This window comes from Choloepus didactylus, chromosome X (genome assembly GCF_015220235.1).
Source record: "Choloepus didactylus isolate mChoDid1 chromosome X, mChoDid1.pri, whole genome shotgun sequence".
NCBI classification, from domain to species: domain Eukaryota; kingdom Metazoa; phylum Chordata; class Mammalia; order Pilosa; family Megalonychidae; genus Choloepus; species Choloepus didactylus.
Window position 1 is genome coordinate 188,275,968 of NC_051334.1, and position 17,825 is coordinate 188,293,792.

The 17,825-nt window shown below is 40.2% G+C and overlaps 1 protein-coding gene across 1 annotated transcript; it reads left to right on the forward strand.

Moving 5' to 3' along the window:
- Positions 1-2,697: 2,697 nt before the first annotated feature.
- Positions 2,698-13,400, forward strand: LOC119522528 (synaptonemal complex protein 3-like). Its single transcript, XM_037820946.1, has 8 exons — positions 2,698-2,833; positions 3,304-3,373; positions 3,548-3,582; positions 7,888-8,005; positions 8,774-8,873; positions 10,756-10,854; positions 13,120-13,224; positions 13,347-13,400. Exons 1-8 carry the CDS (start codon positions 2,698-2,700, stop codon positions 13,398-13,400), a joined length of 717 nt encoding a protein of 238 aa, XP_037676874.1.
- Positions 13,401-17,825: the final 4,425 nt, after the last annotated feature.

A 17,825-nucleotide genomic window follows, 5' to 3' on the forward strand; every position in this document is an offset into this window, starting at 1 on the left:
AGCCGCTCTCCCAAACCTCGAGGAAAAAAACGTCACTTTATAAATGAGTCTCAGAGTTTGAAATCTAATGGAGTTTGTCCTGCAGGTTTTTGGAATTGTTTTGGTCCCGTGAACCCTGTTTTCCTTTCAGTTTCTCCTTATGGCAATGGGAACATATATCCTATGACTGTCCCTCCTTTGTATACTGGCGGCAGATAACTCGTTCTAAGTTTCACAGGTCCCCAGCTAGAGGGGAGTTTTTGCCTTAGGACAGACCACGCTTGTAACTGGTTTTCATGAGATCTTTTACCTACCTATTGTTACTGAAAGGATTTAAGCTTTTGTGATATTGCGATGGGATGAATGTATTTTGTGTTTGGAAACAAAATGTCTTTTTGGGGTCCAGGGGGTGGAATGTGCCATTTTGGATGCATTATGTTCCCTAGAAAAAGCCATATTCTTTAACGCAATCTTTTGGTGGCAGATTGATTAACCTTTTGATTAGGGTGTGGCCTCTTGATTAAATGTTTCCATGGAGATTTGGCCCTGCCCATTCAGAGAGGGTCTTGATTAGTTTACTGGAGTCCATTTGTCCATTTAAAAGAGTCACACAGGCCCAGACACTGGCTGATGCTGATGCTTAGAGATGCAGACAGAAGTGTGTTCGGAGATGCTTAGCTAAGAGATGCTAGCCCAGAGTTTGCTCTGGAGAAGCTAAGAGAGACAACCCCAGAGACATTCTGGAGAATGCCTTTTTGAAATGCAACCCAGGAGCAAAGGAACAGCAGATGCCAGCCACGTGCTTTCCCAGCAGACAGAGGTGCTCCAGACACCATTGGCTTTTCTTTAGCATTTGTTGATGCTTTGGTTTGGTTTGGTTTTATGGCTTTAAAACATTTTTTAACCAAATAAACCCCCTTTATAAAAGCTAAACCACTGGTATTTTGCATAACAGCAGCATTAGCAAACTGGAACAGATAGATGGAGGAAACAAACCGTGACCTCAATGTAAAGGTGAGTTGTAAGAGACATGGGAAAACCACGGCCATGAGGACGAATATCTGGGATCTCACAAGTACTTCCTCTAAATCCACAAGAAAGATATGGTACGCCATGGAAAGAGGGCCAGAGGAGAAGCAGCTCTGTTGAGCAAAAGGGAATGCACACGGCCCATCAGATAAAAAGATCCCCATCTCATTAGTGCTGGCAGAAACGTAAAAGAAGGTCCCACAGAAACATCCTTTCACATCCTGGAGATTTTAGGAAGTAGACCCCGTGGAGTGATGGCGAGCACCTATCCCAACGGGAACTCCATCTGCTAGTGCGAGCGTGAATAGGGAAACAAGTCCCCATTACTTAATAATGGACCCAGCCTCTCCACTTCTGTAGACTCTGAAGGACATCAGCACACATGCCGGAGGTTACCGGTCCACAGCAGCCCAGTTTACTCCGGGCCTACACTGGAGAGGTCACGGCTGGCCGGGGACATGAAAAATGAAGACTCGACCGTGGAGTCGTCCCACGTGGAATGGTACAGCAGTGCCAAGGAAGGGTGGGGGCTGCTGGTACCAACACGGATTCCCTTAGCGACGTCAGCGAGCGGCAGCATGCTACGGAGAATCCGGGTACAGGCACAAAGGAAATGCAGCGACACTGCGACGGGACACACACAGATGTGCTTTTAAAATCAATGGGAGGAGGCGTGGGCTACGTGCAACATTCAGGATAAGGGTTGTACGTGTGGCCGGGAGAGGGGAGCGGGGGTGCTGCCCCCACTCCACAGGAGGGCATTTCGTGGCCGCTGGGAAGGCTGGACCCCTCAGTTGGGCGACGGGTTCGTCCCACGGTCCACAACGCTCACGTGCGCTGGCAAGGTGCCAGGCTGGTACGGTCCAGGACCCGACCTTGCGAAGGCAAGCGCCAAGCGGCAGGCCCATGTCAGGGGACAGCCACCGTAGGGGGCGGAGCTCCCCGAGGCCCCGCCTCGCGCCTGCGCGCCGCGCCCACCAATCAGCGTCGCTCCCGCTTCGGCAAGGCTGGCTGGACCCTGAGGTACCTCAGAGGAGCGTCGCGCTGTGAGGAAGCGGCTGCCTCAGGTGAGGACGGGCGGGGAGCGGCGGGAGCGCGGCGGTCCGCGGCCCTGGGGTGCAGCTTCGCGGGCCTGAGGAGGGGAGCTGTCCGCGCGGCGCGGGATCGCGGCCGAGGCCGGGAGGGCGGTGAGCTGCGGCCTCCCCTGGGCCGAGCGGCCTCTGAGGGGAAGGGGGGCGCCCCGACGGGCGGGCGCGGGACGCGGCGGTGGCGCGGGGTGAGGGAGCTTCCCTTCCGCCGGCGGGCCTGCTCGCGGGTCCCCTCGGCCCGCCCCGGGCAGGGAGGAAGGGCTGCGGGGCGCCCTGTCGGGGCTGTGGCCCCCCGGCCCCCGCCGCGGCCGCCATCCCGGGCGCGGGTGCCCAGCGCTCGTTCCCGCTCCCTTCGCCCCTGCGGCCTCGGGCCTGCTCGGCGCCGTCCTGCACAGCCGCGGGTCTCCTGGGGCCTGAGGTGCGGAGCCCCCGAGGGCGCGGACACTTGGGGAGGCCGCGGGGCGGGGAGGGCGGCGCGGAGCTGTCCTGTAAGCCCGAGAAGCCCGCCTCGATGTCTCCGGGTGGCCGCGACCCCTTTACTTCGACGTGAGTTGGGACTCGGGGGGTTAGATCTCTTATCAAAGTGAGCAGACGCCCCGCCATGGCGCCCTTTGGAAGAAAGCGTCTGCGGAAATCCGGGAGGCCCTCGGAGGAGGAGGAGGTGGTCCCAGGAGCCCCTGACTGCAGGAGAGGAGAGAGGAGGGATCTGAGTGGCGCCGAGGAGGATGGCATGGAAGGTACCGTGGGCCCCAGACCTTTGCAAATAGTGCGCTCACGGCACAGACGGTCTCCCACAGCCCTTTTCTTTTGAACCCACAGCGCTTTGAACAGCGATCAGAACCTCACATTTGGGAAACCTTAACATGCACCTTGTTTCTCACTCGATCCTTGTGACAGAAGCTTCTGTAGCATGTCTTCCTGCCTTTTACAGTCGTGATTTCCCAAATATCTGATGTAGGATGCATGGTTTACTGGGACCTTAACCTTTCAATGACCTGCAGAATTTGTCTCTCTAAAATGGTCCTGGGCTGCCTTCCTCTGACCAGCAGGGGAAGGACTACATTCCTAGGTCTGCTGGAAAATCTTTTGTTGATAATAATAATAATAAAGCCTAAAAGACTCCAAAATGAAAGAGTCTGCTCCATTAAAAATTAGCAAAGTAGCACACTTAACTTACAAATGTTTTCCTTTTTTATTCTCAATGCAGGAAAGACTCCAGTAACTGATAGGCATGGTAAAAAAAGACCGTCTGCACGGACAATTGAGGAAGAAGTGGGGTAATGTGTTTAAAGTAATTTTTGCCTGTCGGGTAAAGTACTTCAAGAAAAGTCTCCTTTGGCTCGTGTAACGAATATTGTACATGCAACACTTGATAGGACTTATTTCTTCCAAAATACACGTGGTATTTTACATATCCTGAACTAAAATCTTTTAATGTAATTTCTTTACAGGGGTGAAGTACACAGTATGTTGGAAAAATTGGGAGGTATGTTTGAGGAGATATTTGTATTTAAGGAAAGTTGTTTTACACACTGTAACTTGTATAATAGGAAATGTCACTCAGTGGCTGACAGGACTGTAATTTCATGACTTGTTCTCATGTATAGGATTTTGCATGAGTATTTATTGGGATGCATCTTCATAGATTTCCCTACTTAACCTGTTTAAATTGTTGATGTGAAGAGTGAGAATGGCACTGACAATGGGGAGGTAATAATGATGCCTTTATCTAATGCACATGCGCACTTCACAGACTGTGGGATACAGAAGAAGAAATGAATGGGAGATGTTTCTTCCCCCTTTGTGTTCACAGACTAGGTGGTACATCTGGTTTTTCCCATCAATTTTGTATTTTTTCAATTTTGTTATTTTCTAGGACTTTCCAATGTTCTTTTCATTGAGGGAGGGTAGTGTAAATGTAAGCCTCCAGAATAACTCTTTGTTGTGATTTTTCCACTAATAAACTATGTGGTACAGACAACTAAAGGCAGCTTTGCTGGCTAGTGAGAGACATATAATCATGTCCAAAACACAGAAATCTTAAGTTTCCAAATGCCATGCAAAGTATCAGTTGCACGAGCCATGTTAAAAGACAGTGCTCTTAAAATAATGAGAGGCAGACTCAGTTTTTGCTCCTCTATATGGATCAGTCATTCAGGCAATATTTTTGAAAGCTTTGTCTATTTGATGGTGAAAAGGGCTGGGTTTGTGAGCTCTCTTGTAAATCGACTACTTGGGATGGATACTGGAAGTACAGAATATTTGCCTAAGAGTGCAGCTACTGGAAAATAAGTATTGATGGGAGACCCATGACATACAATCATATTCTTAGCAAAGCGTTGTTTAGAGGATTAAAAATGTTATGACATTCAGCACTTAGGGAGAGAAATGTGTTATAAAAAGCTCCAGGGAAATCCCACACACTCATGGTATATATAATCCTCTTCATATGCTCTTGGATTTGTTTGTCAGTATTTTGTCGAGGATATTTGCATCTACATTTATAAGGGAAATTGGTCTATCATTTTCTTTTTATGTGATATCCTTATCTGACTTTGGTATTGGGGTAAAACTGGCCTTATTGAATGAGCTAGTGTTCCTGACTCTGATTTTTCGGGAGAGTTTGAGAGCGATTGCCGTTAATTCTTTGAATTTTTGGAAGAGTACACAAGTGAAGCCATCTGTTCCTCAACTTCTCTTTGTTGGGAGGGGTTTCATTACTGATTCAGTCTCTTTACCTGTTAATAGATCTGCTAAGATCCTCTGTTTCTTCTGAGTCAGTTTAACCATTTGTCCATTTCACCTAGTTTATCTAATTTGTCAGCATACAGTTATTCATAGTATTCTCTTATAATCCTTTTCATTTCTGTAAAATCACTTTTATTTCTGAAGTTGGTCATTTGTGTTTCCTCTCTGTCCCCCCGCCCCCCATTTGTCAGTGTGGCTAAAAGTTTGTCAATTTTATTAACCTTTTCAGACAACCACGTTTTGGTTACATTGATTCTCTGAACTGGTTCTGTATTCTCTATTTCATTTATCTCCACTCTAATCTTTATTTCCTTTCTTCTGCTAAGTTTAGATTTAGTTTTCTCTCCTTTATCTGAAGATTTAAAGGGAGGTGATTGGTGTGAGAGCGTTCTTCTATTTTAATGCAGGCATGTACACCTATGAATGTCCCTCTGAGGGCTACCTTTGCTGCATCGTATAAGTTTTGGTATGCTGTGTTTTCATTTCCATTCGTCTCTTAGTATTCTCCAGTTTCCTTTCTTATTTCTTCTATGGCCCATTGGTTCTTAAGAGTGTTGTTTAGTTTCCAAATATTTGTGAATTTTCCAGTTTTTCTCCTGTGTTGGACTTCTAGCTTCATTCCACTGTGGTCAGAGAAGATGTGTCTTATGAGTTCAATCTTTTTTCAGTTTTTTGAAACTTGTGCCCAAATATATATGGCCTATCCTGAAGACTGATCCATCTGCCCCTGAGAAGAAGGTAAATTCTGCTGTTTTTCAGTGACATTTTTTTTTTCTATATTTGGTCTGGTTGGCTTCTAGTGTTGCTCAGATTCTGTGCTTCCTTATCAGTCATCCATGGAGATGTTCTGTCCAGTATTGAAAGTGGTGTATTGATGTCTCCAACTACTTTTGTAGAACTCCCTATTTTTTCCCTTCACTTCTGTCGATGTTTGCTTCATATGTTTTGGGGCTCTGCTCTTAGGTACACATATGTAGACTTGTTATATCTTCTTGATTGATTGACCCTTTTATCAATATAAAATGTCGTTCTTTGTCTCTTGTAACAGTTTTTGGCACAAAGTCTATTTTTTTTTTATATTACTCTAGCCACCCGATCTCTCTTTAGGGCTACTGTTTGCATGGAATGTTCTTTTTTCCCCTCCTTTCATTTTCAACTTGTTAGTGTCTTTGGACCAAATGCGAATCTCTTGTAAACAGCATGTAGTTGGATCATGCCCTTTTTAAAAATCCATTCTGCCAAGTTCTGCCCTTTGATTGGATAGTTTACTCCATTTACGTTCAAAGTAATTATTGATACGGCAGGATTTACTTCAGCCATTTTGACATCTGCCTTTTGTAATTCTTATACTTTTTTTGACCCTCATTTATTCCTTTGCTGCCTTCTTTTGTATTGTGTTTATCTTTTATAGTGAAATATTTTGATTCCCTTGTCTTTTCCTTCTCTCTATAATTTTAAACATTTCCTTTATGGTTATTTTGAGGTTTACATTTAACATCCTAAATCTGTAACAGCCTTGTTTGTACTGATATCAGCCTAACTTTAACAGCATACACAAGTCCTGCTCCTATATCCTGTCTTCCCTCCTTTATGTCACAAATTACATCTTTATATTCTGCATGCCTATCAGTTATATGGAATTATGATTATCATCTATGTTTGTATTTTGGGTCGTGTAAGAAAAATAGAGTTACAAGGCAAGAATACAGTAATACTGGCGTTTATATTTACCTGTACAGTTACCTTCTCATGGATGCCTTTTGTCTTCACATGGCTGCAAGTTACTGCCTAGTATACTCTCTTTCTTCTTGTAGGCCTCCCTTTAACATTTCTCGTAGGGCAGGTGTAGTGGTAACAGACTCTGTCAGCTTTGCTTGTCTGGGAATGTTTGATCTCTCTTTCTTGTCTGAATATAGAAATCTTGGTTCCAGGTATTTTTTTTTTCTTTCCCCACTTTAAATATGTCACCCCCCTGGTTTCTGGCCTTCATGGTTCCTGATGACAGATTGGCACTTAATATTATTGAGGATCCCTTGTACGTAACAAGTCACTTCTCTTTTCCTTATTTTAGGATTCTCTCTTTGTCTTTGGGCTTGACAGTTTGACTGTAATGTGTCTCCTTGTGATTTTCTTTGATTTGGTTTCCCACGGGTCCCTTAGGCTTTGTTGACTTTTTTCCATTATTTTGTCTTTCTGCTCCTAAGATTGGGTAATTCTAATTGTCCTACCTTCAGGTTTGCAGAGTCTTTCTTCTTTCTGCTCACATCTGCACTTGAATTCCTATAGTCAATTCTTTATTTCATGTGTTACACTTCTCAGCACCACAATGTGTGTTTGCTTGCTTTTTAAAAATTTCTGTCTCTTTTTTGAATGGCTACTTTTATTAATGTGTCATTTTCCTAATTTCCCTTAATTCCTTGACATGTTTTCCTTTACATTGTCAAACTTATGTAGAGAGTTGACTTAGCATCTTTGATTTGTAATTCCAATGCCTGGGCTCTCTCAGGGACAGTTTCTGTTCCTTCATTTTGTTCCATTAAATGGGCCATCTCTCCCTGTGTTTTTCCATGCCTCGTGTTTTATTTTAAATTGAATTTTGGACATTGGAATATTATATGTTATCACTGGAAGCTACATTCCCCCTTGTCCCCAGTATTTGCTGAGATTTGTTTTGTTTTTTTTGTTTGTTTGTTTGCTTGCTTTTTTTCTTTGTTAGTTAATTTTTTTTCTTCTTTACTTTGTTTTGATTGTTTGATTTTATTATTAAAGGCTATAGTGTAAATTGACTGTCTTTGAGGCTCTCCTTCAAACCTTAACCCACCTTATACTGAGCCTATTGATCAGCCTGAGATAAACATTTAGGGTCTTTTCAGGTCTTTCTCAGCGTATGTCTTGTGCTAGGCTTGTGTTAGCTTTCTATTCGGTAGTATGCACAAATGCTTCTGCTTTCTTTATTTCCCCCTGAAAAAAAAAAAGACTCTTCTGTTTCTCCTGCCCTTGTATCTCAATATTGTATCTTAATAAATATCTGTTTTCTGTATAGATGACATTACAAAGTCTCTTCTTGCGAAGAGAAAAAGATTTGAAATGAATACCAATGCTTCGCTGAATACCAGTAACCAGAAATTTGAGCATGTTTGGAAAGCACAACATGAACAAAGGTAAAGTTTAGACCACCACATTTGTATCACTTGTTAGTATTTCTTAGGTGCAAGGAAAAGTACTGTTACTTTCTATTTATTGGAGTCTTTAGTGAAAAGTGTGTTTGCCTTGATTTTTCAGCAAGCATATAGTTCCTCTACTCACTCCTTCTATGAAAGGATCTATATAGAGAGAGGTCAGTCAGTAACGATTAACTTTCCTCCCTTTTTTAATAACAATGAGTTTTCTTACTGTAAAGCAATTTGAAACCATTGTAGATAATGAATTTTTATATTTTTATATTTCAGCCAAATTGGGTTCACTGTTCTTTTGTTCAAAGTCTTTGTTGTCCCAAAGCAGGGAAAAAGTTAGGCAAAATATTGCTGTTTTGAAATCCTATGTGATAAATAGATATGCTTTCCTCAGTGAATCTGTTTATCCTATCAGAACCTATATGCCATTCAGTAAGAGAAAATGAAAAACATAGTCTCCTCGTAGGTAAAATGAGTTTTTCTGGAACATTTTTACATACAATAAAACTTCCTTAGTTTTTAAGAGCTAAAGTTTGGAGTATGTGAATTAGCCACTCTGTTAGCTTCTTTAAAAGAGATAGTTCTGGAGTCAGAATCAATCATCCATTTGACTTCTCCCTTTTCCCTCAAAAGATTTAAGCTGCTATTATTTCCTCCTTTTATAGTATGAATTATGTCAACTCATATTTGTTTTGAATACATTGACTTTTTCATATCATTGTGAAATGTGACAGTGTTTACTCTTCTGTTTTGTAGGAAGAATCTTAATTATGACTATTCTCAGCAGTTTTCAACTTTGTTTCAGCAGTGGGATAAAGATTTGCAGAAAGCTGGGGAACAAGAAGAAAAACTGCATGTTGGTATCGGGCTTAGATTTATACTTAATCTATTGTAACCAATTCTCAAGTAAGAATGGAGAGCCTGGCCTTGTAGTAGGCCCATGGAAGTGAGCCAGGTTCCCCTTCACATTACTGCCTACATGTTTCTGCCCTTATGACTATAAGCCAGAAAAGCATAGGCTCATGCCATTTTCAGAAAAGCCCTTGGTCTTTGCTTCTGATATTGGTTCATGTTCGTGGGGTTCCGTGACATGACTTTGAAAAGTACAAAAGAGAGGGACTCTTATTGGTTTATATAAAGAAATCCATGGGGAGTTGGGCTTCAGGATGAGCTGGATGGGGGTGGAGAAAGGTTGCTCATGCAGTGACATCAAGGCTCTGCCCCCATCCTTAGCCCTCTCAGTATGGTAATCCAGATAGATTCCTGCAGGCCCATCCTTACTACCAGTTGGAAAGAGGAGGGGAATTGCTAAGCAAAGTTCTTGAGAACAGCAGGACCCTAGCGGACAGGTGATGAAGTTGGCCTTAGCAAGGAGGAGTAGTACATCCATAAGCACAGGGGAGAAGGCAGAGTGTGTGAGCACATGTGGACATGAAATCATAAGGTCATCAGTAAAGAGAAAAGCTGGGTGGAGGAGGTGTTTCCTTTAAAGGACAGAGGAGAAGGTATTAGGTAGATTCCTTGGGGTGGGCCAGTGAATGAACAAGGGAAATATAGTTGCCAAGCAGCACTAAGGGCCAAGTTTAGGTTAGTGATCACAGTGATCATGAATTTGAAGTGAGAGCAGTCTGCATGGGAGGGGTGGGAGAGTTAGATTTTCCAGGGTCGGGTTTAGCCAGGCAAGCCTGACAAAGTGAAAAGGGGCAAGCATATATATGCAAGGGGAAGGGGGATAGTTAGAATTTTTGACCAGTTGTGAAGGAAGAAAGTGAGGGCATGGGGTGCACAAAGGGATGGTTTAAAGTCATAGGATCAATGGATTTTAGGTCCTCAAAGTTTATCGAACTATAGCACTGAAGTGAGCGAGCTTAGAAAGGTAGGAGGTAGTGGTCGAATACTGGGATATACGGAAAACATATATGGAAAAGTAGAATGGTTAAGAGCCTGGACTCTGGACTGTGCTCTTTGGCATCCAATTCTGGTGAGATAATTGCTAACTATGAAACCCACAGGCAGATTATTTCTTTTTCTGCCTCGGCATCCTTATCTGTGAAAGGGGACAATAGAGAACCTTATCATAGGCTTATTTGGATGATTAAATGAGTTCATCATGGAAAGTAAGTTTATTTTATTTTAAATGGTTCACACAGGTCGCTACTGTGTAAGTCTTTGCTTGTAAATATTTGGTAGAGCTTACAATTATTGGTAATCACAAAATCTGGAGCATGACAATGTATCTGAGCAGCTAAAGTAGATGGGAAGACCAAATCATTCGAGGAGGGGTTAGGTCAGGGTACTGAAAGGCCAGCATTATTGGAAAGATAATCTCTGTGGATATTGAGATCACCAAGAATTAAGACGTTTGCAATATGGAAAGAGTATTTACTACTTAAATACTGTTCAGTAAGGCTGTGGTTTTGTCTTTGCCTATTTGCAGTGAACACAACGTTTTTGTAGGATTATATGTGGCTATTGCAATCACCAAGAATTGAAACAAGCTTTTAATATTCTTAAGAAACAAAATTTCCTACTTGGTGAGTGGTAGATAGGACTGTTAAATTGCTTTTATATATTTGTGGTGAACAAAAATTATTTAGGCTTAGTCAACAGTTTTAAAACAGAAAACGTTAGCAATGTTGATTTTATAACTATTCCTTTTAAGCTTAATGTAGAATTACTTTTGCTAAATTTAAAATTTTACTACTGGTTCTTATCAAAACTTTGTTTTATATTTGTAGGATATGTTTCGACAGCAACAAAAGGTTTTTCAACAATATAGAATTATTCAGAACCAGAGAGTGAAAGCAATTAGAAAGTTGTATGAGCAGTTCTTAAAGGTCTGTTGAATTTGGTAACATGGTAGTTTCTCGCAAAACATAAATGTGTATGTGGAAGTAAAATTTACTTTTTTTCTTTTTTAATTTATGGGGGTGGGGGGTGGGGGTGGAATCTTGGTTACACATTTTCAGTTCCTTACGGTTTTCTTGTTTGTATTTATTGTTCCTGATTGAACATAAATGCTAACTCTATTTTTAAATAGAGGGATTCATTAATGGTTTTGATTCATTAATGGTTACTCAAAAGAGGAAATGATGAATTGGCAACTTTACCTACCAATATGCACATTATGCATAAAATTGATCAGTTGAATCATAGTTTTCTGCTCACCTTTCAGCTTTTTATGACAGTGGTGGTAAATACACAGTTGAAAATAGTAAGTCTGTAACACATTTCTCAACATCCTTTTCCTGTCTTTGTATCCCCAGTGTTTGTTAAATAGGAGGTATGCAAAAGCAATGAATCAGTCTCTCTTTTATTTTCAAATGTATTGTATGAGTGTTTTATGTCAGATTGGCTTATAGAATTATTACAGTGACTATAAATGTCTTTATAGGTCAACTTAGAATCCTAAGAGATGACCCAGGCTCTCATAGAATGAGAAAGCCAGCAGACAAATATTTGTGGATTGAGAATTATCTGCTGGCATGTCTGCACATTAACAAATTGTGGTCAGTGATATTGGCCTCATGTTCATGCAGACATATACTTATTTTTTGGTAACTATTCTTAGAAGTCAATTGGGATCCTGTATATACCCCTTCTTTTTTTCTTGTTGTTGGGGGTTTCTTTCAGATAATCTTGTTCAAATACATGTGAAAAGGTTACTCTTATAAACTAAGTAGGATGGTATAAACAAACTAGCAAAATAGTTTTAAGATAAATACCCTTTAATGAACTTTAAAATAATAATACACACACAACTTTTTTTTTTTTTTTTTAGTGTTTTCAAGTAGAGAACTTGTTGGCTTGCTCCATTGTTCTCTGAGAACCAATTATTAATTAGTTTGATGTTTTGATAAAGTACTAGAAAAGACACCTTCTATATGGTATCACTAAATGTTACCACTTAAGGAGGAATTTGAGTATTATCTTTGACTCCTTTGTCTCCCTTACCTGTCACATCCAGTCATCACTAGGCTGGGTAATGTGTTGTACCTCTGCAATAGTTCTTTAATTTCTTTCTTTCTTTTAATTGCCCCTGCTTCTGCCCTAGTTCAGGACCTCATCATTCCTTGATTTTGGACTATTAAAACCCACATCTGATTTCTCTGTTCTCCAATCCGCCCTTCATAGGTCTGTCATATTACCTCCCTGAAAAATATCTCTCCCTCCTGAAAAAACTCTCAGTAGCTTCCCAGTGTAAAGTCTTAGGTTGCCAAGATCCTTCCTGTAACATGGCCCCCTTTTGAGCTTCATTCGCTACATTCTTACTTTATTCTCACCCTTCCAGTTTAATTACCTTCTCTGAACTGACTTACCAATACATCCCTGCATTTTTGCTTATGCTCTTATCCTAGATACTGTTAATCCCTTTTTTTCTTTAACTATTGAAATCATATTCCTTTGCCAACTAAATCAGAATTAATCTCTATCTATTATAGCCACAGTAGGTTGCATTTACATACCTATTATAAATTTTTGTGTTATTTTTGGTTATATCTTTCTTTTTCTCACTGGAATAAAGGAGAGATAATGTTTTCCTTCTTTAATCCCACCACAGCACTTAACAGAGTATTTTTTTAATGTAGTAGGCACTAGGTCACAATTTGTTGAATGAATAGTAAAGATTTAAAACTTAATGTTTTTCATAACTTGAAAAGTACATATCACAGATCATTTTATTCCCTCTAATGAAATCACATTATACTGACTGTTAGTCATAATAGGCAGGTTTACCGCGTTGTGTTTAGAAAGCTTATCAGAGGTTTTCAAAATTGTGGCAATTATTGATTTCAGATGCCCAGTTTTTTCCTCTGTTTTCTTCCCTCTTGACCTTAACTACTCATTAAACCATTGTTTCGTGCATACTATGCTACTATTGGACCGCCTATAATCTTTGACCCAAATGTGACATTTCTTATTTCGTTAGTGGGTATTGTAGTCTTCAAGTATTATTTAGAATAGTTTTATCTAGAAGAAATAACATGCATCATTTGAATACTTTTAAAGTTCTTGCTTTGGAAATGTAATCATATGCATTTAGAACTTGAGATGAAAAGAGGTGCTCGGTAACTGAAGTACACTTTTTCTGTCTGTTTTAGGGTATTGAGGACTTGGAGAAGGATCATGAAAATCATCTTACTGAGGCACAAAGGGAACTTAAAGAAGAAATGGCTTTGTTGCAGAAAAAAATGTTGATGGAAACTGTAAGTACATTTATTTAAAATTGAAAATTAAGAATTAATGTAAACATTGCAATATTTTGGTTGTCAAAATGCATGTAACATCTAAATATTAAACACGTTCAATATCTCCTTTCATGTAACAGCAGCGGCAAGAGGTGGCAGCTGTTCGAAAGTCTCTTCAATCCCTGTTACTCTAGAGATGGCAGTCGTTTGAAAGTCTCTTGGATCCCTTTCACTCTGAACTCATTGAAGAAAGCAGTTGAACCTAAGTAACATGTATAACTATATAACATTAGCTATGTTAAACCACATTAGAGTGGTTTCAAAATTCTTTAAACATTGCATCTTGTTAACAGTTTCCTTGTTTGTTAACTGCAATATCTCCTTTCTGTTATACCCCAAACAATACCTAAACAGTTATGTACCTAGCAGCGACTCTAAAGTTTGTATGGGTCAAGCTTTTGGCCCTTTCGTAGTAATGGTGAAATTTTTCTCCGTAACACTGTTAAGTCACTTTTAGCAATAAAGATTATTTAATTTTAGGTTTTTGTCTTGGTGAATCTTTATGAGTCCCAATAGTTAAGAAGCACAGGCGTGAAAGGTCACATTATCCTCCCATGGGGGGAAAAATAGAATACCAAATCTATTTTATATGTACATCCTTTTTTATATACTCATTGTTAGAAAGCCAATTTTAATAGAAATAACATATCAAAGGAAAATCTGTTGACTTACAAAACTTACTACAAGCAACTTAAGATTTTGTTCTGGAATAAATTAAACTGCTCGAAATTGTTAACACAACTGAAAAACATATAAACATCAGTTCTTGAAACATGGATTCATGAATATGTCATTTTTACAAAGACGTAAAAGTGTGATTTAGTTGGGTTTGGTCCACTATTGCATGTCACATGCCCTTAGCGTTGACTGAAAGCATTTCATTAGCACTGTATACATGTAATTGGTTATGGTTTAAATATTTCACATCTATCTGTAGAGGTAAACTACCTGGAATGTTTTGCTTTCCAAGTTTTAATATTCAGTGTCTATGTGAAGTTTCATTTTACATTCATCTCCAAAGTCACGTAAGTAATTCTTAAACCTTGCCTTTTATAATGTGCATTTTTTTTATATATAACATAATGAAATCTTCGGGTGGTGATGTTTGATTCAATATGAGGTTGCTTAGCATTTGTATGGAATGTCAAATAATACAATTTTTCTCTTAGTTAATTGTTCTCAATCATTTAAAACAAACAAACAAAAATGCCCATTAGGAGGAGAGAGAGAAGTGAGTTTCTCCTGTTGTTCCGTACCTTTTAAATTGTAATTCTTACTCTTGTTAAGTAAAATAAAATGGCAGCCCACATTGGGCATTGCTGGGAGGGACCCGTTTCTGAGAAAGTGTTTTCCAAAAGATAAAAAACAACTGACCTGCAGGGGCTTTCTGAGAAAATGAAACAATAGTACACCCACTACAGAATTGCAGATATGGAATACCTGGTGATAAACCAGTTTTGGTGCAGTAGAGATGGCTAATGAGAATGAACGAACATACCATACTAATCAGTGTGTATCTTCTCTCCACTTGGAACCCCTTCCCCCCATGTAAAATGAAAACTTAACATCAGCTGATCTGAACACTTCCTCACTTTGCTTCTGCATTTGCTCTTTATCAGCACCTCCTTTCTGCCCCTTTGGTGGAGCTCCTTTCCACAAGAGGTTTGGGTGCTGCCTGATTCATGAATAGCAAACTGTTTAAATAAACTCCACAAAGTAATATGTCGCCTCATGTATTTTTTTTTCAATTTTATTGAAATATATTCAGATACCACACAAACCATTGAAAGTGTACAATCACTGGCTCACAGTGTCATCACATAGTTGTGCATATATCCCCATGATCAATTTTAGAACATTTTCATTACTCCAGAACAAAAATAAGAATAAAATATAAAACCCAAATCCTCCTATACCCTCTTCCTGCTCCCCATTGTTGACCCCTAGTATTGGTGTAGTAAATTCGTTACTGTTGATGAAAAAATATTAAAATATTACTATTAACTATAGTCCATAGTTTGCAATAGCTGTGTTTTTTCCCATATACCCCTCTATTATTTTTTTTTAATTTGTGGTGGCTTGTGCAAGAATTTATTTATATTTATAGTTTTAATTGGTGACATATAGGACTTAACCACTTTCAACCAAATTCAACAAAATACAGCACTATTATAATCCCAATAATGAGCTACTGCCACCTCTATCCATTCCCAAACATTTAACTTCAACCTAGTTAACAGTTCTGTACATATTAGGTAACCACTCCCACTTCCCTCATTTCTGTCTAACTCTAGATACCCTGTATTTTACATGTTCTAGTTAGTTCATATTAGTGGAATCCTACAGCAATTGTCCTTTTGTGTCTGGCTTATTTCACTCAGATTTATGTCCTCAAGGATCATCCATGTTGTCACATGCTTCAGGAACTCATTCCTTCTTATTGCTGCATAAAATTCCATTATATGTATATACCACATTTGTTTATCTACTCATCTGTTGATGGACTCTTGGATTGTTTGCATCTTTTGGCAATTGTGAATAATGCTGCCACGAACATCCGTGTGCACGTCTGTAAGTGTCCCTGCTTTCAGATCTGAGTACAGACCGAGTAGCTGAACTGCTGAGTCATAGGACAACTCAATATTTAGTTTTCTTGGGAACCACCAATGCATTCCACAGGGTCTGTGCCGTCTTACATTCCCACCAGCAGTGGATAAATTTTCCTATTTCTCCACCTCTGCTCTGTGATGGTTGGGTTCATGTCCAACTTGGCCAGGTGATGGTGCCCAGTGGTCTGGTCAAGCAAGCACTGGCCTAATACTGAAAGGATATTTCATAGACTTAAATCATCAGTACTTTTGTTGCATCTTGGCTGACTACATCTATAATCAACTAAGGGGAATGTCTTCCCTAATGAGAGACATTTAATCCAATCAGCTGAAGCCTTTAAAAGGGAGATGTGATGAGTTCACTAGTCAGAAGAGAGAATTTACATCTCTACTTCAGCCAGCCAGCCAGCCTCTCCTGGGAAATTCATCAAACACCTTCATCAGAGTTGCCAGCTTCCAGCTGCTCTACAGAAATTGGTCTCATGCATCCCCACAGTTGCATGAGACACTTTAATAAAATCTCATATTTACAGATATTCCTGTTTGTCCCGTTTCCCTAGAGAACCCTGACTAACACAGCTTTGGTACTGGGCATGGTTCTTGAGAAACAGAATCTTAAAATGGGATTTTGCAATGGGTTTTTTACTCTGATTAGATTCAAAGGCACTAATGACTCTTTCCAATAATCAAGGTGGCATTGACAGCCCATGGTGTGAGTTGGCAATAGAGATATACAAAATATCCCCATTTGATTCTGCTAATCATATGCTTATCTGAGGCAAGGCTCTGGGTGACAGTGTTTTTGATACCTTAACAGAGTTTTGTGCAGTTAAAAGCATAATAATGATGGCTGGTTGTTCCTAGATATGCTGCATACACTTATAAAGGAAAGAGATGAGCTGAAGTCTTCAAATTTGCAATTAAGCACCATATGAAAGATGTAAAAAAGTTTCTTTGTGTGCCCTGAAAGAAAATCTTACTTACTGTGGCCACGTATTGAGATCTCTGAAAACCAGACTCAGAGTCTCATTGTGCGATTAGCAGATTTACAATGTAAACTAAATTGTCAAACTTGCAGGGTGTCTACTGTTAAAGTAAAGGCACTGATTGGAAAGGAATGGAATCCTGAAAAAAGGATGGGGACATATAGGTTGATAATGACGACACTGGGGACTACAAAACTCCAGATTCTGCTGAATCTTTGCTAGATAAACCTGTAATGGTCAGTTCTGAGGAAACAGCCCCCCACCTCCATTCTGCCTTGAGGAGACAGCTACCCAACTGCAGCCTGCTTTGAGGGAACAGCTTCCTGACATCCAGTCTGCCCTGAGGAACCTGCCATCCAACCTCCACCTAAAGAGATTAACCCTTCAGTACCTGCTAGACCTGTAATCACCTCCCCTGAAGAACAAGCCCTCACTCTTCTGTCTGGAGAGGTTAATCCTGTTTCACCAGATGAAACTGCCAAGGAATACCCTGAGGTAACTGGCTTGAGAAACTCTTCTAACCCTTTTCATGACCCACCTCCAATACCCCTCTTTTCTTCCAGGCCTATAACTAGACTGGTCCAAAGAAGCCCTGAAATGTGAGGTACAAAGTGTGACCCATGAGGAAGTACATGATACTACAAAAGAACTGCATGAGTTTTCCAATTTATGGAGACAGAAATCAGGGTAATATGTGTTGTAATGAATATTAAGGGTGTGGGATAATGATGGAACATAAAGCTGGATCAGGCTGAATTTATTGATATGGGCCCACCAAGCTGGGATTCTGGATTCAATGTTGTTGCTCGAGGGGTTAGAAAGGGTGTTAACAGTTTGGGTGGTTGGCTGAAACATGGATCAAAAGGTGGCTGGCATTACCCAAGGTTGAAATGCCTGAACTGCTCTGGTATAATGTAGAGGAGGGGATTCAAAGGTTTAGAGAGATTGGAATGTTAGAGTGGAT